Source organism: Periophthalmus magnuspinnatus, chromosome 22, assembly GCF_009829125.3.
Source record: "Periophthalmus magnuspinnatus isolate fPerMag1 chromosome 22, fPerMag1.2.pri, whole genome shotgun sequence".
In the NCBI taxonomy this organism is placed as follows: Eukaryota; Metazoa; Chordata; class Actinopteri; order Gobiiformes; family Gobiidae; genus Periophthalmus; species Periophthalmus magnuspinnatus.
The window spans coordinates 12,801,579-12,824,732 of record NC_047147.1 but is presented as its reverse complement, the minus strand read 5'-3'; the positions used below and the strand labels follow the sequence as shown (position 1 = coordinate 12,824,732).

Genomic DNA, 23,154 nt, shown 5'->3' with positions numbered 1-23,154 from the left:
TCATGCCTCTCATTGTAACCTCCAGTTATTTGCTTCCTGTCTGACTCCTGATCATTCCTATTTGTCTATTTATTCATTTAAGACTTTAAATTTCAAATGCTATAGAAACGCTGTTTTAAATAATTTGTGAAGTAGTATACAAAATGGCTTTCTTTTGTCTTAGAAGTCTTGTCTACTTTTATTTTAAATTTATCTTTACAATGTATTAGCCTAATCAAAACCGTATTAAAAGTATGTTTTATTCGGTTTTATTATTTTTTTTATTTCAAGTCTTCGTTCGTCATTTCCGGTTCGTACTTCCTGTCTCAGGAAAGTAGCAAAACAATGGCGTCAAATACGGAGGTAAGTAGCTCTATTTCATCTTTTGAACATTATGTTTCAGTTTGTTTGGTTATTATAGTCTTGAAATGAACTGTATTTGTTATTGTTTTTGTTGTGCTGGTTATCTATTTTATCATACCATTTGTGTAGCACAGCGTTGTGGTTGTGCTAAGCTAATGTCTGTTAGCAAGTGCCATTTTCTGTTTAAACTGTAATCTTTTCACCTCTTTTTTACATTTAACCACGATAACATTACGGAATACACGGTTTTGTATCGTCTCGTTACAGACCTCTGATCCAGGGTCTGAAGGGGGATCCAACGAAACTCTAGCATCTCAGAAAAGAGAAGACAGGCTACGAAAGTTTAGAGAGTTGCATTTCAAACGAGTGCGTTTACAAATATTTGCTTTGAAAAATAAGATACACGTGTTTTTGCTATGTTGTACAAATGTGTTTTCTTTTGTACAGAACGAAGCACGTAAACTTAATCATCAGGAGGTTGTTGAAGAAGATAAGAGGCTCAAACTGCCTTCAAACTGGGAGGCAAAGAAAGCCCGGCTGGAATGGGAGCTGACTGAAGACCAAAAGAAAAAGGTGATTGTGTTCATAAACATTCATAAATACTGATACCTATTGTTTTTGTTGTTTAGTTTAACAGACAAAAATACTCCATAATCCTAATCACACATTTCTGTCAATATATTACCTGTGTTACCACTTTTTGTGTAGATAATGGGACATTTCACACACATCTTTACAGGAATGTGCCGCCAGAGGAGAAGATTATGATCGAGTCAAACTCCTGGAGGTCACGGCTGATGATGCAGAGCGATGGGAGAGGAAGAAGAAGAAGAAAAATCCAGACCCAGGATTTGCAGGTCAGTGCACTGAGGCTGAGTTAGTCTCTCAACAATGGCATTGCAGTGTACCTATTTATTTATTTATTTGCTTCTGTGGCTAGGTTATGCCGAGGCACAGTTCCGACAGTATCAAAGACTTGCCAAACAGATCAGACCAGACATGAACAACTATGTGAGACAGAGGGAAGAATGGTAAGTTTAGAACATCTACAATGTGACTACACAAATGCCAACCGCTCATCAGGTGTCATTAAGTAGCCCATAAAATAATACATGAGGACTTTGTGGTTGTAGCTGTGAAATCTCGAATGAAGTATAATTTACTTTGCCTTCTCATCTATGAATTTCCTAATCACATGAGCACAAAGAATTTTCTATATATTAACTAGTGTGCCCTGTGTTCCGCCCTGGGGTTAATGTCGACTCTGCCTCTCAGATCTTGTTTACACATTTTAATGTATAGACAGAAGTACTTTAAGGTCAAAGAACAGTTTAATGTTTCCAACCGTTACAAAAGTAGCCACATGCAATACCGTGGAGGATGTGCCAACACATTTGGCCCCAGGGACTTGTCATCCTAATAAGTTTCCATAATGGAATAAAAGAACAAATATGAGTCGGTTAAAATGCTGATTTGCAATGCTTCTGAATTTACTTGTTTATTTGTTCTCTGCAGCGGTGAGGACTTTCATCCCACATCCGACAGCTTGATCCATGGCACTCACGTTCCCACAAAAGAGGGCATTGACCGCATGGTGGAGGATGTTGAAAAACAGTTAGAATACATTTTATATATTTATTATACATTATGTTCACTTTGGATTGAATGTGCTTCTGGTTGTCTGAACTAAAACGGGTCATTCTACTTCATGGTATCTTTGTGCTCTACCTTGTGATGCTGTGATCTGTGTGTAAAATTGCCAAGGAGTCTACAGAAGTTAAAAGCTTTGGCATATTTACATTTGTTTTAATGCTACACTTCTCACAAGGTGCTCTTGTTACAGGATTGAGAAAAGATCCAAGTACAGTCGACGCAGAGCCCATAATGACGATGCTGACATTGACTACATTAATGAGAGGAATGCAAAGTTCAACAAGAAGGCCGAGCGCTTTTACGGCAAATACACAGCAGAAATCAAACAGAACCTGGAGAGAGGCACAGCTGTTTAGTGTTTGCATTTGAAATTTGTTACGCACATTTCCCCAAATGTAAAGTATGTGTCATTTTCGGAGACATTGTTTTAAATCATTGTATTTTAATTAAACTTGTTGGTGCAGAGTTAATAGTTGTGTAATTCAATTTTATCGTAATCGAGCATATTTCCTCATAATTGCATAGCCCCCAAACTACTCCATGGGCAGAATAACCCTGTGACTGCACTCTACACGTAGTTTCTCCACTGTAGCATGGCACAACTACGCCATCTTGTGGGCCAAAAACTTACAGCACCTACTTTGCTTAATTACGTTCACCTTGTACATTTTGAAAACATTGTGGGTGGATTTGTTAAGATCATATGGTCTATGGTTGAAATTGTCCTTTAAGAGGGATTGAGGTGACCCTATTCAAATGCAGATTAACTGCTCTACATGTACAATTTCAAATGATTGAATTCTCAATTCTTATTGGACAGTTACTGTAAGTGTAAAAATACTGTGGCTAAAATATTTGAAAGTGCAGTTCATTTTGTTGACACTACCTAGCAACTTCCTGTAGAGCTGTTGAAACACCAAATGTACAGCAATTTTTTTCAGTTAGTACAGATTTCTTATGACTAGTAGCCTACCTTTCTCAGTACTGTCCTCGTACCTTTAGAGTACCCAGCCCTACCCATGTTTGTACACTGTTTACACATTAAATAATTTGCATTAGGATTAGCAGGTTTCTCCCACAAAGCAGTTAGTGTTTGTTGCTTTACAAAAAAAAAAAAAAAAAAAAGGGATTAGTGTGATGTTACTCCCATGTTTTTTCCACAAGCAAAGAGTTGTTTTGCACAGAATTTATTGAAATTCTACATCATGAAAACAATACACAAATAGGGGAAAAAAAATATCCCACCTGAATGTATTCCTTCACCCCTTTCCACTTTTTTAAACATCTGAAAAAAAACATGGTCCATGAAATGAACACATTATGTACACTATTTACATTAACAAAGTCCATGTACAGTGCCACATGGCTGTGACTGAATGCATTTGCAAATCAATGTGTAGATTTCACTGGAATCCAGTGACCATAGGGCTTCTTGCTTTCAACGCTGTCCACAAGAGAAGTTACCTTAACAGAGGGCAGAGACGATATTGTAGGCTTTGCCACTGAATTCTGTGGAAAAGAAAAGCATTAGAACACATGATTAAATGAACAGTTAAGAGGAAAAAAAAAGCTGCTGTACTTACATTTGCACTGAACGAGATCATTCCCCTCCTTGGAGACAGCTTTGGACTTGGAGCATCTCGTTGCACTCCAGACTGCTGTATCGAGAAAAAAACCCCCAGCAAATTAGAAATTATGAAGATGCACAACACTTAGGTCAAGTAGCTTGATTAGGTCATTTTTTCCCCCCACATTTCATGCGCACTTCTACTAGAAGTAACAATGACTGGGAGTTTCTCCCAACCCTCAGCACATGTCTTTGAACAAACTTATCTTGGCATAAAAGACAGGAGATCTTCATGTCCTTTAAGGACTCTTGACAGGACTACAATGTAGTCCACACGCCTTTGCTCCTTCAGCGAGTGGAGGATTCTGCTAACAATAATCATCAACAATACATTTGTCAAAACAATTGCTTCCTATGTGTATCAATATGTACATTAACTTATGTGTGAGTGCATTTTTAGTATGGACAAATGTGCAATGTTTTGTTTTCACTACGCAATGAATACTTCAAGATGCAACCTTTTACGCAAACACATATGTCGTCACCCAAGTCAATGACAGCCCATTAATTCCAGGTGCCGAAGAGTGGAGGAGACCACTTTCATGTCATCTATGAAGACAGGAATACAGAGAGTATGTGCGTTCCCTCAAGGTCCAAAGGTTAACAAGACACACAAAAAACATTCACTCAATGCATTAATGCCCATGTACTATGCTTCAGATTCAGGTTAATCCAACTACAATCCACTGCAATTAATATAAATATGCCACTTTAAACCAACTCCACACCCATGAATTATTACCTTTATACAGAAGCTTCACTCTATCACTATGCCTTTTATTGTATTCAAAGACTCCAATATTGAAACCCACCTGTGAGACTGAATTTTCTGAATCTCGCCTAACCCGTGTTTCTTGTCCTGCCACACCACTGTCAGGAGGAGCAGTCAGGATTGGCTTAACACTTTCGGGGAGTTCCAGTCTCTGCACTCCAAGAATCTTCATGGCATTTTCTCTTGCAGCTTCCAGAAGTTGTCGCTTCTCTATTCAACAAACACCATAAATTAGACCAATTTGTGCTAAAATTTAAAAATAGCTTTAAAAGAGTATTATACCTTCTAAGCTCAGAACAACCGAGCGTTCTGGAGACCTGGATCTTGAGCGGTGTCTTAAGGATCTTGGAGGGGATCGGGAGAATTGGCATCTGTATCTACCCGCTCTGCTGTAGTTGTACCTACTCGTACTGTAACTGGTGGACCTGGATCGGGAGCGGTAGCGCCTTCTGTGATAGTAGCGGTCCACAGAGGGAGAGCGGCTGTAGGAGCGAGAATGGGCCCTGTAGCGTCGTGGGGGGGAACAGCATTGCCGCCTCCTGTATCGGTGGTGGTCTCTGCAGCGGCAACGGGATGAGTGTCTGTGGCAGCGGGGGTGTGAGCGGGACCGGCTGCTACGTGATGTAGACCTGCTGCTGGAGGAAGAGGATGAGGATGATGATGATGATGATGAAGAGGAAGACGATGAAGACCTGTAGCGCCCTCTGTGGGCACCACGCCCTCGAGAACGAGAAGCACGGCTGCTGCAACTGCTGCTCCTGGAGCCAGACGAGGATCGAGATTTACATCTGGAGGACCCAGGGCTCCTTTGGTCAAAAATCACGTTAATGCCATCACTCTGTCGAGCCTTGGCCATCTCAGAGTGGGAGCTGACTTCCTGAGCCATGGTCTTTGTTTACTAAATGGAAGGAAAAAGACACATGAGATAAACAAACCTCTCAAATTCAAACAATATGATTAGTCAAATAGTTTACACAGAAAATCTTACAAAAATCTTGCTCAAATTTGGTCTGTTAAAGATGTTTTGATGCGAACTGGACTTCAGCTCCTTGTCCTTGTCTGACTGCTTGTGAACCAGTGCTGCCTCTAGCGGCAGACACTGCGTTGGACAAGCAGTTCATGGAAATTTCCAGACCTTTTAGGGTTCCATCTATACAGTCCATGGTTCTAGCGCCGCTTAACTGGTGGTTGACTTAATCGTCATTATAACAGGAACCATCACGAAATAGACTTAATGAAACACGCTTTGTAATGTTAGATTAGCTCGCTTTAACATTAGTAAAAATGCTAACATTAACAGTTTCTTACCTCAACAGTGTCCCTCAGCCACAGGATCAGTTGTCTGTCGATTTTTTGAAGATAATAAATTATCAAAGAAAGGTTGTTGAAGAGCGTCTGAAAAAGACGTTGTTCGTGTGAGAAAACTTTATGGCTGTCTGTTGTTTGCGTAGAAAGAAGAGAAGAGATCGTAGAGCGAACCTTCTCCGGGCTTCTATTCTTACACAACTGAAACGGTTGCTGGGAGGGCGGGGCTTAAATATGATCTGGAAAATTCCACTCAGTCACGTGACTTTTGCACGTCTATGCGTTTTTACGAGTTTCTAAACGTTTTGTCTGGAAATGTATTAATGAAATGGTGAATACGAAGTAAGCAGGCGGCTATGATCTAGTTAATAGTCCACATATCACATTTGTCTCATAAACTGCGTGATATGTCTCGCATCGTACTGATAACGTAACCTCTGGTCCATTTCCCTCCCTTCCTGTTGTGTAACAAAGTGTTGGGCTCAAAGTTGCACTCGGCTGCACAGGGATATTACCTGCTGTGCTGTACTGGTTGACTTAGAGCCAACATGGACGTGCTGACAGTTTTGCCATCCGGGTTTGGATATGTCATATTTACTTACCTCTACAGCTGGGTAATGCTAACTTATTTAGGAATCAAGGTTGGAGCTGCCCGAAAGAAGTATGACGTACAGGTAGTTTAGTGTGTACTATTTGTATAAAACGGAATGCATGGTTATCCAAGTAATTGCATTGGTCTACAACCATCCTGTTTGCTTTCTTCTTGCAGTATCCCACCATGTACAGTGACAAGGAGAAGATGTTCAACTGTATTCAAAGGGCGCATCAAAACACTCTAGAGGTGTATCCACAGTGGCTCGTTTTTTCAGACGATTGCAGCGCTTGTCTACCCTGTATGTATCATAGACAAAGAGTTTTGATCTGTTTTCACCTCATTAGTCTCATTATTATATTTTTGAGTGGACTTGTGGCCGGTTATAGTAAGTTTAGATATTATTTCAAATGCACAGTCTAATAGCCCAATAGTTTATATGCATCATAAAGTAGGAGGGGCCCATATCTTGGTTCAGTTAAGGTTAATGAGGTTGAAGTAAAAATGCTAAGTCACCGTTATGTTGTGTGCATGTGGGTCATTTTACGTTTGTATCTTTTTGTTTGTATGATTCCAGCTTGCAGCATCAGTTCTTGGAGCCATTTGGGTGACCAGCAGATTTTCCTATGCCTGGGGTTACTACACTGGAGGTATGAGTGATTTGGTATTCCTCATTTGACTGTATTATGGAATTGTGCAAGTAAAGTGATTTTAAATACATGCCTTACATGCAAGAAAGAAATACCTCTCTAATCTTTAATTGTGTCCAGATCCGGCAAAGAGAATGAATGGAGCCTATGGATACATTGGATACCTTGGAGTCATCATTCTTTCAATATATATTGGTTTGCAGTTGCTTGGAGTTTTTTAGGCAATGCTATACTACTCCTGTTTGACTTAATTGTTTTCCCATGTAGTTATGATTTATATAACGTTTGTGTTACACTTGTATAACTAACTGCATGGTTTGCATGTGTGTTTGATCATTATGTAGACTTTAAATGAAACAAGCAGCTATTTAAGCTATCACGTTGTGACAGCTAATAATATAAGTGACCAATAAAAATTACCATTTACCAACCACTACTCAGAGACCTCATGTGTTCTTTATAGAGAAGCAACCCAAACAAAAGACTTAACGTGAGGCATGAGGTTTGATCATGTGACTAACACTTGACGTCTGAAACACAAGACTTTTTAACAAAGCAAATTAAGAAATCAATGATCAGAGTTCTTTTATCTTCTGTAAATGAATTTCACTGTCTGTGGCCAATAAGGCTTCACATTATTATTTTCTATATATAGATTTTTGAAAAAACGAGAAAAACAGTTTGGTGTGTTTTTGATTATATATTATATAGATGTGTGATAATGGTCTCATCAAACAGCATTGTTAATTCATCAGCTTTTATACATAATTAGCCATTTTATATTTTGCAAGACAAATCTGAGTCTTAAGTTTTGGCTTTTTTTAGCAAAAAGAGCGAGACGCGCAGATAAATAATCCTCTAATGTCCAATGCCCCCTAAAGGCAACCATGGGCACGTCCCATGTATCTCCAACTGGCTCCTCAAAGTTTCAATTCCTTGATACTTTTACTGCCAATATTGTAAACTGAGGATAAACTACCATAGAGGAGAGGTGTAAGTAGTTTCATATTATATCTTCTCAACGGGCGTGATATAAAGCGCATAACTTAAGGCTTTTAGGCTTTGAGGAGACAAGTGAACACAAATCGGATGCGCCCGGTATCAACAGGTTTGTAGGCTTGGTGTGGCTGCACTGCGCATGTGCGTCACTGAGCTCTTTTCGGAAGGAAAATCGGTATTTACCAGGAGGTCCAGATAAAAGAAAAAACAACCATAAAGGGTAAGTATCGGTCTGTTAACTTCACGATCTAAAGTATGTACTATGAGAAGTATGTTTCTCCTTGTTAGTTTGGCTGTCGTTTTAGTTAAGGATACTTGAACGCCATTACTTACCAAGAAGGAAGCTTGAGGAAATGTTTGCTAGTGCCAACGGAAAAGAACAAAGAAATCAAAGACATAGAGAATAATATTATCAGTATTATGTGCAATAAACATGGTATTTATTTGTAGATCGATATACATTGTTATAGGATTTTACCAGTGTACACGTTTCTCAATTGGCGAACATAAAATAAGTGACTAATCGTTGGCTATGTTACTGGGTGCATCATCACTGACAACAGCAGCACGTTTAATTCAGGACTTCGAAGGTGCAAGGAAAACGTGTACTTGAATGCAATCACGACGTGTAAATAGCACTGGCCTTATTTGTTTACTTTGACATGTAAGTTAGACATGACATATATACTGTATGTATTTTAATAGAAACATGTCCGGATTCTTGGATGGGATCCGCTGCGGGGACTGTGAATGCAATGTGGACTGGGGTGAAAGACGAAACACCATCGCATCAGTAGCTGCTGGCGTCTTGGTAAGAATGATATTTGAGTGATTGTGCATTTGATGTTAATAACTTAAACCATATGAATATAAATGTACTAAAATCGCTTTCCTATTGTTTGCAGTTTTTCACAGGTTGGTGGATCATAATTGATGCAGCTGTAAAGTACCCAGATGAGGGGGAATTTCACCATGCTTATCACACATGTGGAGTCATAGCTACAGTGGCCTTTCTAATGTGAGTCCAGATAGGTATATTACATTATCTGGGCCAAAGGCATACCCATGTTTATCTATATCTAATTAGTAAGACTGCCTCGATGAAGTACAGGTTTAATTGTTTGGAATAATTATTTGATGCTGATACTTTCTTCGCAGGATCAATGCTGTTTCGAATGGTCAAGTGAGGGGTGACAGCTATAGTGATGGTTGCATAGGACAGACAGGTGTGTACACTACTACTGATCTGTTCATTTGTGTAAAACTGTTTTTTGGAAGGTCTCAACATGTTTCTTTGCATACCTGCCCTAACTGGACTTCTGTACAGGTGCTCGTGTGTGGCTCTTCATTGGTTTCATGTTGGCTTTTGGTTCACTCATTGCATCCATGTGGATTCTGTTTGGAGGATTTGTAGTGCCTCGTGAGTCCTACTTTTTCATTATGTTTTCAAATAGTTCCCCTTTTCATTATTATTTTTTTATTCTGTCTTGCTGCTGTTATTGCGTAACACTTAAAATACACATTGTTTGGAAATAAATTTGTAGAGATTCCAAAGTCAAATTGATAACACGGTGCCTTAGGATAGAATATCTCAAAATAGTGTGTATAGCTCCTATGCTACTTTACTGACTTGGTGATGGACTCCAATTAAGAAGTGTTCCTGTAATAACTTGGAGCAGTATGTTTCATCTGTTGCCTTATTGAGTTGGTATAAACTGTATTGTATTGTGTTTAATGTTGCAGTAACTCAATTACACATTCCTACTTTTGCAGAAAAGCCCGTTGTCTATCCTGGCATTGCCATTTTCTTTCAAAACGCTTTCATTTTCTTTGGGTAAGTAAAGAGGTTCATTATATCTCTTATCATAAATGTATTCCATAATGGCTCAATTGTTGTTATTATTATTGTAATTATTTTGTAGGGGTTTGGTTTTCAAATTTGGACGCACAGAAGACCTGTGGCAGTAACATACAAAAGGTTTTAATGTTAATGCCGACTTATGTGAGACATCATGCCTTAGATCTAATTCACATTTATTCAGCATTACTCTCTCACTGTGTATTATTTATATTTTCTTGTTGTGTTATTAGACTGACATGCCCTGCAGTTATATTTGCATATAATATTCATGCTATGAAATACTCTCATCGTGTGTCTATGGGGAAATATTTTATTGCAGTGCAAAATTCAATTAAAATAATTATTTTCTAACATGTATGCTAAAGTGAATTTATCTCCTAAAATAACACTATTCTAAAGCTTATATGGGAAACAGGCATCACAACAATGTAAAGAATTTAAATGTATGGAATTGTTTGTCTACTTTTGAGTACAATATCCATCTATCCATTTGTTTGTTTTTCACAACAATAAATGACATTACAGGAGTAGTTTGGTTATTTAATGCAACCACAAAAAGCACAAATGTAGCCAGCATAAGCAAGATAGCCTATACCACCTAGGCCCATTTTACTTTTGTACTATAAGGTGGGGAAACTGCAAAGAAATGGAGGAAAAAATATGTCATGCACTACACGTGTGTTGAACAACAAATACATTACTTTGTCGACACTTGCCTCCCAGAATGCCTGATCATCAAAGCATTTTCGGTCCTGGGGCGGTCGCCAGAACCTCCATCTGAGTAGAATCCCTTCAAGAACAAAATATCACGTGACTACTGCTAAAGTTACACAACTTAATCCATTGCAATACAATGAAAAACAGTCTTTCCCAGAAGAGTGATTAATACATAATATTAATATTGCTTCAGTACCTGTTATTATTCCTGTGGACAGGCTAACACTCAAGGTGATGAAGAGGCTAGTAATGTGAAAAACTGCAAAGCGAATAGCCCTGAATACAAAATAAAAAGGTAAGCTTCATAGGGTGTTGTCCCCTTTTGTTTATGTGGGTGTATCCCATGTTGGAGCATAATTACGTTGTGTGATCATCAAAATCCTTCAACAGCAGGAACTGTGCCATCCACCCCAACAAACCAGGAAGACCATGAGTGCTTAGGATGGAGCAGGTGTCATGGCACTGGAATACAACAACCATATGGCTCTAAAACATACAGGCAGATGTGAGTGCAGAAATCAGTTCAACCTAGAGTGTAAATGTTTTTGTTTTTTTTTTGTTTTGTTTTTTTAAGCAATACCTTCAGATATTTGTACCCAGTGGTTGATAAAACTGCTGCAAGAAATCCTAAAGTCATGGCTTCCCACGGTTTATGAACAACTGGCATAGCCACTCCAATGGCAACACCACCAGCAAGTATACTTGACTGGATCTGGACCTTAAAGGGATAGTGTGTTTATTATACAGTATATGTAAAAAGTGACAGTTGCAATTTGTGTCATACTAGGTTGAGTTTCCCTTTAGGACTCGATGCCACAGACACAGCAGCAGCAGTTGCTGCGCTGACAGCCAAAGACAAGTAGGTGCTGCACACTGCTTCCAGTTTTCTCCCATGTGGATAATTGTCCACTAGCACTGAATTAAAACTAGGCCAAAACATCCATAGAAACAGAGTTCCTGAAGAACAAACAAATGAACAGTGGTGTTTACTGAGGACATTTCATCTATTTGGTAAATGTACTGTATACACCATGGAAGTATCATAAGAACCATGGTATGCGCCCTATGTACAAAACCCAGCATGGAGAACACTCCTGAGTTACGAGAGATTTTCTCTTTCTCAAATGGCTGCTCTGATCCTTTTCTGTATAAAAGCCAGGTCAACATGAGTCAAAAAAGGCTCCATAAATGTGCAGCAGCATGATGCCGTTGAAAAGCGGGGTCTAAAAAAAGCCCATGACAATATGTGGTGGCAACAAAGGTTTCAAAAAGTAATCATTTGGACTTGGTTTTTAATGCTCACGTAAAAAAAAAAAAGTTAATGTTGTTTACCTTTGTAATAATGTGCAGTAGCCACACATTAAGAACAAATCCTGACACTTCAAAAATGGCAATTAGGATAAGGTGGACAGGGTTCATCTTTCCCAGGACAGTCCCAATTGAGATGAGAGCTGGCACTGCGCACATCTCTGCGTAAACAAAGCTGAAAAAGGCCAAAAACTGTTTAATGCCTGCTCATTTGAGAGATTTGCCACCATCTGATCATTTACTGTTGTTTTATGCATTGCCTAACCTTCTTAAATTAATCACGATCTTCCCATTGTAATACCAGGACTCCAGGCCATTGAGTATCAGAGCCCACTGGACTGCCATTACTGCTACAAGGAGGTTGAACCCAGTGCTGCTGAATCCATATCTCACAAGAAATGTACCCAAGAACCCAAAACCCAGAATCACCATAACATTCACATCCTGGAACTCTGCAAGAAAACATGAATAGAAACATGAACAGTCTGATATATTGCATTTGAAAGGGCTGTTGAGTAATTCTAATGCTTATATGCTCCTGGGACAGTCCAGTGACTCTTATCTGTACCCAACAGTAGGTTAATGACGGTTACCCCTCCCAGTAGAATCTTAAGCAAAACTAACATATTTGCTAAGTAAAAACTATAGGCTATACAATATAAAGATGCATAGCTTAATTTGCCCTAATCACAGATGCTGCTATAATAAATAGGGATGCAATAGGCCTAAAATCTAAACTTTTATGCCATTGTGAAACCTTACTCACCTGGATAAAAGGTGTTGAAAGCAGTTCCATCTCGTGCTCTTTTCTGACTGTCAATCTCGAAGTAACAGGCAAATAATGCTATAAAAATGATTTGAACCAAAAGTAATATGGGCGCCAGACGGGAGCGCATACTCGGTGCGTATTGTGGAGCCATAGTATTGATGCAGCATGTCGTGCGCCCAAACCCAGACTATCAGATCTTTGGCACACGGGGAAATGCCCAGTGCAAAGCCAACAGTAGTAAAGTAGTAATAGGTCATCAGCACATTAACTTCTTGACTAGTTTGGTGTATTACATTCTGAAATAATATAAATAGGCTTATATAGTTATCATCATTATCTGTTATTGGTGATATAGGCCTAATAACATTGTTGCATTATTGTTATTACCATTATAATAGTAGTTTATGTGTATATTTGTGTGTAGTGGGATTTAATTTGAAAACGTGGAAATGCGTAAATGTTAGAAGTGTGTAAACCAAACATAAGTCTCTCGTAATATTTTCTTCACTTGACAGCAGTTATTTTAATAGCTCCATCATGAGATCCGTGGATAGCATCCCTTAGCCGTTAGAAATGCAAAGAAAACCTGTCCCTCCTCCGTCTTGACTGCATTGGCCCGTCGGTGGTGCCCGATTTGTCCACAAACTCTCTCATTGGTTCAACACAGAGACTTTACTCGGGGCGGGCTTCACTGCGCTTTCTCCACTGATGTCTTTGGTTACGGGGGGCTGAACGACTGACCAGAAAGCGATGTAAATGGTTCTTCTGGAAGTCAGTCAACAGAAAAGGCCTCGGTGAATCGATTGATTGGTTATACCAGCCGTCTGACAACCGAACCTACGTGAAACAGCGCCGTTGGATCTATTGAGCCTGCGCTAACAGTAAAAGAGGAGGTTCCCGAAGAGACTCCTTTATTTATTTCTTTGTTTTCAGTGAAGAAATAATAACAACGGCATACCACAGAACTTCATTTTTAATCTCTGTCCGCACACACAAGAAAACTGGATAAGATTACAGTGGGTGCTCGAAGGCCAAAGCCAAGAGGAGGAGGATGAAGCGGCGCAATGCGGACTGCAGCAAACTCCGGCGGCCGATAAAACGGAACCGAATCACCGAGGGTATCTACGGCAGGTATCGTACATTTAGAAGATGGATTAAGCAAGGAATAGCTTCTGAGTAGGACGTTAAACCTGAGATTGGCATTGCAGAAAATCTGCCAAAGGTGTGACACAAGTACAAAATATCTTCTGCAAAGAATACATGCCAATGAAAGGGACAGCTATCTAGCTTGTGTGGTTAGCTGTGTTAGCTGCTAGGTTCACAGCTGTGTGTGCTAACCCCGTATGTTTTATTAGCATTGTAAGGTGTCAGCTTCGGGGCTAACTGTGAGTGAAGCTACTTGAGCAGCCAACTTAACTAAGAAAATACAGTCTCAGAGAAAATAGCTGTCTGTTATACGCTTGACAACCAAGTACACTTGTCGAACAACATGTCAAATGATATTTAGCCTTAGCACCGTCCCGACTAGCATCAGGTAACTTAACGGTAGCTAACCTAGAAGGACCCTTGACCTTTATACATATTCCATTTATATTTAATTTACTATGTAATTAATGTACTACCGTGTATTATATTATTATTATTATTATTATTATTATTATTATTATTATTATTATTGTGTTTTAAACATTGTTAAACCTTTATAGACGATGCATAATCTTCTCATACTTACTACTACTACTCTCTAGCTTGACACCTCTTAGCTGACACCCTAAATCTGATCACTTTTTATGTGTGGCATCGAGATGTGAAGGGGTCTCTGAATTATTGAACAGGTGCCTTCATCACTAAACGATTTGCTTTGGATGCCAGAGTTCAGAAGACCCCATGCAGTTCCTTTCAGTATTCGTGCCCTGATGGGAAAAATATCAGCCTCCACTGAATAGTGTCTGTTTGATTACCTCTCAGCAAACACCAATCAAATGTGTCATATACTGTCTGTCTTTTATAAATCTATGATATTTACAAATTGATAAACAATTATTGTTGAATAAATGGAAAGAATTTTAAGTGTACAAATTCTTCTGTCTTTTCAGTACCTTCCTGTACTTGAAGTTTCTGTTGGTGTGGGCGCTAGTACTACTGGCAGACTTTGTATTGGAGTTCAGATTTGAGTATCTCTGGCCTTTCTGGCTCTTCATCCGCAGTGTATATGACTCCTTCAGATACCAGGGCCTGGTGAGTAGTTGAACAATTAAACAAAAACCTATGCTTCATTGTTAACCCCCTCTAAATTTGGCAGATTATATGTGCTGCCGGTTACGGTAGTAAGGAAAAATATCAATTTTATAATCCACTCTAAATGCTCTCTGATCATCTTCAGTTCTTTTATTATTATTCAAATTATGCTTAAAATGTTTCTTTTTTCTAACAGGCATTTTCAGTATTCTTTGTTTGTGTGGCATTTACCTCGGACATCATTTGCCTCCTTTTCATCCCAGTGCAATGGCTGTTCTTCGCCGCCAGTACTTATGTTTGGGTCCAGTATGTTTGGCATACAGGTGAGTCAGTCACCGCGGCACACTACATGAATTGAAGTAAATATAGTATTTGACACCCCCACAGATGCAATGTGGTTAAATTTGTTCCAGTATAGTTGACATTCAGAATTAAACATTATCAAACATTAACACAATTACTATCAGACATTCAGAATTATAACAAAAAAACAACAACTTTTAGAGCAGGGAGGCCTTGCCCTTATTTGATTTAGCAAATGGAATCCCAGCACTTGCACACGTTCACATCTAATACTGGATCTAACCTATTTTGCTTATTGAGAAATCATATTTAGAATAATATGAGCACTTATTTTGCCCCACAAAACCTAGAGCAAAGCCACTCATCTAATCTACATTCAATCAAAATTACTAATAAAATATACTAGGTCTATACTTTATCTACAGTTTAATTTGGACTGTATTTGACAGTTTGAAAAGATTGTGTTTTCACTTACTACTTTCACTCACTACTAAGCCAAATAATTGTGATTATGATTTTTGACATAATTGATCAGCCCTAAATAATAAAGAAAATTATTAGTGCACTTTTTAACTAATTGCATAATTGCAGAGTACTGTGTGTGACTAACTGTTGTGATTCAGCAGTTATGACTTCTTGGTGTGTTGCAATGACTCCTGTAAGTTAACTCTGAACTAAGCATTGGTTGTCAGTCTGATTTAGTGGCTAGCCTGTTGACCAAAAGCCAGGTGTCAGATTATAATCCTACTGCCATTTAGAGGATCTCAAATTTGAACTGAACCCCCACTGCTTAAAAGAAGCATAGCCTGCACTGTGAAATGTGCTTTTGACAGGGCTGTAAAAAATTAAGGTAGTGACTGAATTCAAATCTAGATTTTCCATTACCCACCCAACAGTGCAGTCATCAACCACAATGGTATGTTCTATGAAATATGACATATGACATATGACACTTGCCCTGTAATCTCCTTTAGGACATCCCAGCTGTCAAGGAAAGCCATGAAATGCCATTCATGTTTATTGTATTGCTAGACTACTAACAAAGCCACATTCAGATATGCTGTAAAAAGTTTCTGCTGAATAATCAATATATTCTCCCCTTCTTTTTTATAGAGAGAGGTGTCTGTTTGCCAACGGTGTCTCTATGGATACTATTTGTTTACATAGAGGCAGCCATAAGATTCAAAGACTTGAAAAACTTCCATGTGGACTTGTGTCGTCCCTTTGCTGCACACTGGTGAGCCAATTGTTTGTGGTCTATGCAAAATTGAACAATACCAAAAAAAAATCTCTGGCACCATATTCTGTTTGATTGATGTTTAACTGGTTGTGTTAGCAGATAATGCTGTTTGTCTGAAAGATGAACATTGATTTTTGAAGTAATTCATTGGATATTTTTTGTGCTTTGCTCTGTAGCATTGGCTATCCTGTAGTAACACTGGGCTTCGGCTTCAAGAGCTACGTAAGTTATAAGATGCGCCTCCGGAAACAAAAGGAGGTTCAAAAGGAGAACGAATTTTACATGCAGCTACTACAACAAGCTCTACCTCCAGAGCAGCAAATGCACCAGAGACAAGAGCGAGAAGCAGAAGAAGGTAAACTCCTTTTCCATCCTCATTTTCATTTCACTTTTTAATTGTGTTCTGAAGTCATTCTGATTTTGATGTTTCTCCTGTACAGCAGCTGTTAAAGGATTGTCTGAGGTGGATACTGCTCCAGTGTCACAGAATGGCACCCCTGCCAATAAAAAGACAGCAGCATCACTGCCAGAGCTAGAATATAGAGAAAAAGGGAAAGAAGGAAAGGGTGCCGGGGACAATAAAAAGCAACACAACAGCATCCTCCCATCTTCTGTGGACTCTAAACTGCAAGAAATGGAATATATGGAAAACCATATGAACAACAAGAGACTGACCACAGACCTGGGCAGCACTGAAAACCTGCTGCTTAAGGAGGACAACAACTCTTCGTGCTCTTCCTCTTCTTCCTCCTCCTCTAAAAACTTCAAAAATGCTAGCAACAATGCGGCTAACTCCTCGCCCCGTGGCCATAGTGCCACCAATGGCAGTGTACCCTCCTGTACACCATCATCCTCATCATCTGCGGGAAAGAACGAGAAAAAGCACAAGCTGACAGTGGGGAAGGCAGCTGCTGGAGGCTCCCACAGGGACCCCACAGACAACTGTATCCCCAACAACCAGCTGAGCAAACCAGAAGCACTTGTCAGGTAAGTCCAGCCGGTCAACATCCAGGGGATTAGGTACATATGTTTAATATCTGTTACTCTTTGACTTGTTCTTATGACGTAATCCTGGTGAATAGTAATGAAGCTTGCATTGCTGTGTGAATATGATGTGTACATTTAAAAAGGTTTACTTCATAGTCACGTATTGATAACCTGTGCAAATGAACTGTTTCACCTTAATTTTGTTTATGCTTTCATTAATTGTAGAATGATATGATGTTTCTGGTAAAGATGCTACAGTTGGACATTTTGATGTCACTCTTTGTGTGTTATTCTGTTCCTTTTTAGATTGGAGCAGGATGTTAAGAAATTAAAGGCAGACTTGCAAGCCAGCCGTCAAGTGGAGCAGGACCTCCGCAGCCAGATCGGCTCTTTGGGCAGTGCAGAGCGTTCTGTACGCACTGAGCTGAGCCAACTGCGCCAGGAGAATGAGCTGCTGCAGAACAAGTGAGTGATACTCTGCAACACAGCTGGGCACAGCAGATCAATGACCCACTGGAACATTTCAGTGCCCTTTCAAGTGAAAGTGCCCTGAGAATGGTCAACAACACTAGAGATTTCTATCAAGGCTTTATATAGGTATGTTTGGTTTTTCAGACCTCCAAACACATACAAGTCTTTGAACGGTCAGAGTAGTTCAGTTCATTATACTTAAAATAATTATAAATAAACAGATTTTTAAAAGACTACAATTCAGGACATGGCTGTAGCCTATTCTATTCCATCTGAAGTTTGGTGAAATATTTGCCAAATTATGTGTTGCTGCACATGCGCACGACATGTAATCTCCCTCGCAGCCTAGCTTCTGTCCCAGTATAAAGGTTTACCCCAAGCTTTGTTGTCAAGGCAGCAAAACTTCACCTCTCCCTTTACTATTGATGCCCCAATTTTATTGGTGGAAGCAAACTAGAGATAAAAGTGCCATCATCCTAGCTGAATGGACCATTTTTAACATTAAAATGAGAGAATAAAACACTGATAAACTTGCAAAAGCCTCTGAGACCAAAGCAGGGAAAAGCAACAGGAAACTTTGTCTGGAAAGTCCAGAAACTCTTCTAGATAAAAGTGTGATGTTGTGATATGCTGCTTTATCAAGACCAGGTGCTCTCACCGACTGTTGAGTACATGACTTCAGTGTCAAGAGCACCAGCACATGTTTGGCCGAGATGTCTTTAATGCTTCGAACATGAAATGGAAAATGTCCTGTTGTGTAGTGGAGAAAGGTAGTGTATGGGGCTAGCTGAGTAGAAGTTTTCCTCAGATGCATGTTTAACACCGATGGCATCCCTTGTTGATACTTTGCAGCTGATGTCGTCAACATTGTCTGGGGGTTGAAGCTAATTGTAGACTTTGCTCTGTCAGAAGCTCTATTAGACTTTAATTTTATCTAATATTTTAATACAATCTAACCAGAAAAAGCTGACTTAGCTGGAAGCCCAACAGGTGATATGATTTGTGCTGTTAAATGAATCTCTCACACATAAAATTACAGTCACAAGCTAGCATTAGCCAGCAGTTTTTAATGGGTCACACTCATCTTTTTTGTTGAAAATCAAACACCTAAAAAGGACCATGAATGGTCATAGTGTTGTTTAAATCCATTTTGTTTGTTTTTTTCTTGAGTTTTCAGACTATCGTAAAACTTTTTGACAGTGTTTGCAATGTGTGCATTGTGTCTCCATGGTAGCTGCTGAACATATCACCATCGATATATGTAGAACCCCCCCAGTCTGATGTTACTGCTAAGTATCAATATAACAAGTCTTGACAATAACCTCAGCCAAATGCTAATTTACATTTTAGCTGATTTTCTACCTAATTCAGGCCTGTATAATAATAATTGCCACAGACTTGTTGGAGTTGGCAGCAAGTCAAAAAAATGAATGTCCTTGCTGAGAAAATACAGTATATTAATTCTCTTTTGATCTGCTTTGATCACATGCATGTCTGAACATTTCTGAATCTGTGTATCGCTCAGTGCAGACGGACAGAAGCAAAGTGTGGATATGATACGACACAATCATATCACATCTCCATCAATGATTCTGGGTTTAGAGATTCACCCTGTTGCTCACAAGCAAAATAGAGCTGCAAGTCTTTAGCAGTGTAGTCAGTTAATTGTTCAACTAATTGTAATATTATGAAGGCACTTGTATTATAAAGGAGAAAGTGCTGTTAACGCTGTGTAGTGTATAAATTGTTTTTTTGTATTTTTTGCTAAATCTTCTGTGAACCCTTTTTGTAAATTTGCACCTGATACATGTAATCAACTTAAGAAAAAGCTCTCAGAGCTCTCTGAACAGACCATGTCAGTAAAATATTTATACTTACTATACTTTACAGTTTTCATTCTTGACTTGTTAGTGCAAAACAGTTTTCTTTATCCAACCCCAAACAAATGTATAATGTATAAGAACATAGCCTGGATGGAATACAGGTGATAAAAAAGTTTTCTGAACCTATCATATCCTCATAAGGCCATGTATTTGTGCTTCCAGGCTTCATAATGCTGTGCAGGCAAAGCAAAAAGACAAACAGACGGTGGGCCAACTGGAGAAGAAGCTCAAAGCAGAACAGGAGGCACGGGCCACTGCCGAGAAGCAGCTCGCAGAAGAAAAGAAGCGCAAAAAACTGGAAGAGGCCACAGCAGCGCGGGCAGTAGCACTAGCGGCTGCATCCAGGTGTTTAATTAGGCCTGTTAATTATTCTTTGGTTTTCTTTTGCTCAGGGTCTGTATACGTAACAATGTTCATAGTTTCAGTATTTAACTGTATTATTTGCTTTCAGAGGAGAGTGTGCAGACACGTTACGAAGGCGAGTCACTGAATTAGAAACAGAGTGCAAGAAGCTCAGTGTGGATATAAAAATTAAAGAAGATCAGATTCGAGATCTAGAGTTAAAAGTCCAGGTAAATTTGCATACTTTCTTGCAATGATTGCTTGTCATGTCTTCATAATAAAAATATCACTGGTTATTTGATAAAGCAGAATCATTTATTTTTCAGGAACTTCATAAGTACAAAGAGAATGAAAAGGACACAGAGGTACTTATGTCGGCACTGTCAGCCATGCAGGACAAAACGCAACACCTAGAAAACAGCCTGAGTGCAGAGACCAGGATCAAACTAGACCTCTTCTCTGCACTCGGAGATGCTAAGAGACAGCTGGAGATTGCACAAGGTCTGCACACAGAAACTGTAGCACGTTTTGTCTGCGTTGAACTGTGGCTCATGCTTAACAGAAATTTTATTTTTCAGGCCAAATTTTACAAAAAGACCAGGAGATAAAAGATCTAAAGCAAAAGATAGCCGAAGTCATGGCTGTGATGCCCAGCATCTCCTACGCAGCCGACACCAGCAGCATGACCCCTGTGGCCCCCCACTACTCCTCCAAGTTCATGGACACCAATTCCTCCGGCCTGGACCCCAATGCCTCTGTTTACCAGCCACTGAAAAAGTGAACGCTTCTCCCAACCTCCTTTTGCCCATTCTCTTTCTTTATTTTCAAGCAGGCCCACCACTCTCAATCTGCTCGGCATGTCTGCGGCTGAGAATGTTTCTCTTGGGTTTTGTTTTTACCATGCCAGGTCAGAAGGATGTTGTATTGTGTGACTGTATTTGTTGTAGTTAAAACAAAAGACAAAAAACTTAAATGGACATCAGTTCTCAACTAAGATGCCCCAGGTTTCTTTTTCTCTTAAATGTCTAGTGAAACCTCACAGAATCGGGTATGTAACTCCTATTATTAAGGTGTTGCTCTGCATTTTCCACTGTCAGTGCAACTACCTGCTACCAGTTACTTGCTGTATGGTCCTGGGGAAGAGCTGCTTCATTTTGTGAAAAAATATGATTTCTCCTCCACACAGTTATTTTGAAAATTCAAATATTTGTGCAAAATGAGGAATGTATTGCAAACTTGGCACAAATTTCTGTTCAATCTCATCCAAAATCAGAAGCCAGTCTAATGTCATTTTTAAAAAATCAAAGTAATGATTGTGACATAAACCATCTCTTTATGGGAGATTGGGAAATTTGGGTCCATTGATTTGAACGTTCGCAGTATCAGCAGTAATATTTCACAAAACCATTTCAGTTGTCAATCACAGTGCCTTCATTTAAGACATTATGTGTGAGTTTAAGAGGACACATCCCATATGAACAGCTTCCAAGAGTGTGACAAAGTTGCCTTTAGCTTTTTTCTTTCTTGCCCATTTTTCCTAAGCGTGGCAATCAGAAGTGTTAAGTGGACATGAGGACTGCTATGTAAATTCAGTTACAATCATTATCCAAGATTTCTTTTTTTTTTTACATTTTCACGTTTCTAAGAAAATGCCAAATGACTGATGCCCTTTTACTACTGAATGCTGATAGAACTAAATTTTTACTTTGGCTACAGCTATTTCTGTTGGTTACATTAAACTGGCCATGTCAACAAAAGCAAAGGGAAAACCATATAGATGGACTGTGCAATGTCAACAAATCAAAGCTTTGATAGAGTTTAAATTAATTTATATTTAATATTCCACTTAGTTTGTGTGCCAAGAATTCCTTGTATGAATGTACTGCAAATACATTAGCTGACATGGTTCAGTGTCCTCTTGATATCACTTAATACAAATTTGTGTTAAGCAGGTAGATAAAATTGTCACCTGTTTGTAGTAGACTCTAGTTGAAAGTAAGGGAAGATTAGAAAATCAGATTTCTTTGGTGAATGTTACAGTATTTGCAACTGTTGGGCGGTTTTCCTTAAGCCTGGTATTGTCAATTCTTGTAGGGAGAGATTGTGACTCTGATTGGTTTCATTATCATCTAAAATGGATATTGTGTGTGTGTGTGTGTGTGTGTGGTATTCACATTCTGTATTTTGAGAAGCTTTATTGCTCAGATCGCTGTCATTGGCTATCCTAAAACCGTAATGAAAATTTAGTTGTTTTGCAAACTGCAAGAGTTTTGTTTTTTGTTTTCTATGCCACTGCTCTGTTTATCCCCAGGTTTGACCTTGGCTGCGCTCTCGCTCTGTGAGGTTTACAAAGAATAAACTTTTTTTTCTCGCAACTGACTTTCTCAGCTTGAGAGTTTGAGTTGAACGGTCTTTAGATTTTTCTGCGGGTCTCAAACGTAGACTAGTTTTTCTACTTAGTGCGTTTTATGCGCTGAAGATTGGAGGATGTGCATAGCCAACATTTCCACTGGGAGGCAGTGTTCAACACTGAACTAATGAAATAACCAACTCTTAAATGGGTATTACAATAAAGAGGAAATAAAGGTACAGCAAAAATGTTTTAAACAACTGGAAGTGATTTGTTCTTCAGAGTGGTTTAGTTGGGTTTAGATTTGGTTTAGTCAAGTGTTATAACAAAACTGCACGTTAGTATTTTTTTCTTTAATATTATTAAGCTTAAATACCATAATGCTTGCCACAAGTTCGTACGTGAGCACAGGACACACCTTAACGTATGTCCATATACCTATAATAGGAACTTCATAATAATAACAACAATGATAAAAATTATAATAAGATCTTATACTTTCATGCTTATGGTGCATCTGATGGTGCAACTATTGCACAAAACTTGCTCGGCGGCCTCATGGTCAGTGTCAATAGTCTACAAATTATTACCAGAGAATTTAGAGAAACATGTATTGATTAGTCTACTGGCACGAGCGTGAACATGTTGCATGTGCCCGCTCCGTTCGTTTCCAAAACGACCTGCACTGACTGCACTTTGAAGAAAAAGGGGCTTTGGTTGAATTAAGCATGGGGGTGTAATCATG

General features: G+C 39.1%; 6 protein-coding genes across 9 annotated transcripts in view; 4 read left to right on the top strand and 2 right to left on the bottom strand.

Annotated features, from left to right (window-relative positions):
• The first annotated feature begins 298 nt into the window (after window positions 1–298).
• Window positions 299–2,460, top strand: syf2 (SYF2 pre-mRNA-splicing factor). Its single transcript, XM_033987840.2, has 7 exons — window positions 299–342; window positions 610–708; window positions 790–915; window positions 1,082–1,199; window positions 1,283–1,373; window positions 1,858–1,956; window positions 2,186–2,460. Exons 1-7 carry the CDS (start codon window positions 325–327, stop codon window positions 2,349–2,351), a joined length of 717 nt encoding a protein of 238 aa, XP_033843731.1. The 5' UTR covers window positions 299–324; the 3' UTR covers window positions 2,352–2,460.
• An 886-nt stretch (window positions 2,461–3,346) lies between these two features.
• On the bottom strand, window positions 3,347–5,904 carry rsrp1 (arginine/serine-rich protein 1). 2 transcript variants are annotated; one of them, XM_033987837.2, is made up of 5 exons: window positions 5,703–5,904; window positions 4,677–5,292; window positions 4,435–4,604; window positions 3,579–3,653; window positions 3,347–3,504 (listed from the first exon to the last, which is right to left on the bottom strand). In XM_033987837.2, exons 2-5 carry the CDS (start codon window positions 5,278–5,280, stop codon window positions 3,385–3,387), a joined length of 969 nt encoding a protein of 322 aa, XP_033843728.1. In that variant the 5' UTR covers window positions 5,281–5,292; window positions 5,703–5,904; the 3' UTR covers window positions 3,347–3,384. The 2 variants fall into 2 exon arrangements, with proteins under 2 accessions (XP_033843728.1, XP_033843730.1); XM_033987839.2 differs by lacking the exons at window positions 3,347–3,504; window positions 3,579–3,653 and adding an exon at window positions 3,678–4,171 and having other exon boundaries at window positions 5,703–5,903.
• A 268-nt stretch (window positions 5,905–6,172) lies between these two features.
• Window positions 6,173–7,540, top strand: mgst3b (microsomal glutathione S-transferase 3b). The gene is given in 5 exon segments (XM_033987845.2): window positions 6,173–6,373; window positions 6,469–6,561; window positions 6,563–6,592; window positions 6,869–6,941; window positions 7,062–7,540. Coding segments are annotated over 5 exon segments (423 nt in total). The 5' UTR covers window positions 6,173–6,247; the 3' UTR covers window positions 7,163–7,540.
• A 466-nt stretch (window positions 7,541–8,006) lies between these two features.
• Window positions 8,007–10,325, top strand: tmem50a (transmembrane protein 50A). The gene is made up of 7 exons (XM_033987841.2): window positions 8,007–8,160; window positions 8,646–8,751; window positions 8,846–8,958; window positions 9,099–9,166; window positions 9,268–9,360; window positions 9,714–9,774; window positions 9,863–10,325. The coding sequence occupies exons 2-7, from the start codon at window positions 8,650–8,652 to the stop codon at window positions 9,906–9,908; spliced, it is 483 nt and encodes a 160-aa protein (XP_033843732.1). The 5' UTR covers window positions 8,007–8,160; window positions 8,646–8,649; the 3' UTR covers window positions 9,909–10,325.
• An 85-nt stretch (window positions 10,326–10,410) lies between these two features.
• On the bottom strand, window positions 10,411–12,761 carry rhd (Rh blood group, D antigen). Its single transcript, XM_033988730.2, is given in 11 exon segments — window positions 10,411–10,437; window positions 10,503–10,591; window positions 10,715–10,794; window positions 10,880–11,004; window positions 11,099–11,236; window positions 11,303–11,475; window positions 11,595–11,690; window positions 11,693–11,741; window positions 11,851–12,001; window positions 12,092–12,278; window positions 12,593–12,761. Coding segments are annotated over 11 exon segments (1,269 nt in total). The 5' UTR covers window positions 12,747–12,761.
• Window positions 12,762–13,307: 546 nt separating this feature from the next.
• Window positions 13,308–23,154, top strand: part of maco1b (macoilin 1b) — a 34,664-nt gene continuing 24,817 nt past the window's right edge. The window contains exons 1-11 of one of the 3 annotated variants that reach the window (XR_008649195.1): window positions 13,308–13,726; window positions 14,692–14,833; window positions 15,030–15,156; window positions 16,250–16,373; window positions 16,553–16,731; window positions 16,817–17,363; window positions 17,670–17,828; window positions 19,880–20,062; window positions 20,169–20,289; window positions 20,386–20,560; window positions 20,638–22,139. Coding sequence is in view for 2 of the 3 variants with exons in the window: in XM_033987643.2 (XP_033843534.1) it covers window positions 13,647–13,726; window positions 14,692–14,833; window positions 15,030–15,156; window positions 16,250–16,373; window positions 16,553–16,731; window positions 16,817–17,363; window positions 17,670–17,828; window positions 19,880–20,062; window positions 20,169–20,289; window positions 20,386–20,560; window positions 20,638–20,840 (2,040 nt within the window). In the remaining variant the exon portion in view is untranslated. Of the gene's footprint in view, window positions 13,727–14,691; window positions 14,834–15,029; window positions 15,157–16,249; window positions 16,374–16,552; window positions 16,732–16,816; window positions 17,364–17,669; window positions 17,829–19,879; window positions 20,063–20,168; window positions 20,290–20,385; window positions 20,561–20,637; window positions 22,664–23,154 lie in introns of those variants that run through there. The other 2 variants (XM_033987644.2, XM_033987643.2) reach the window with 2 other exon arrangements.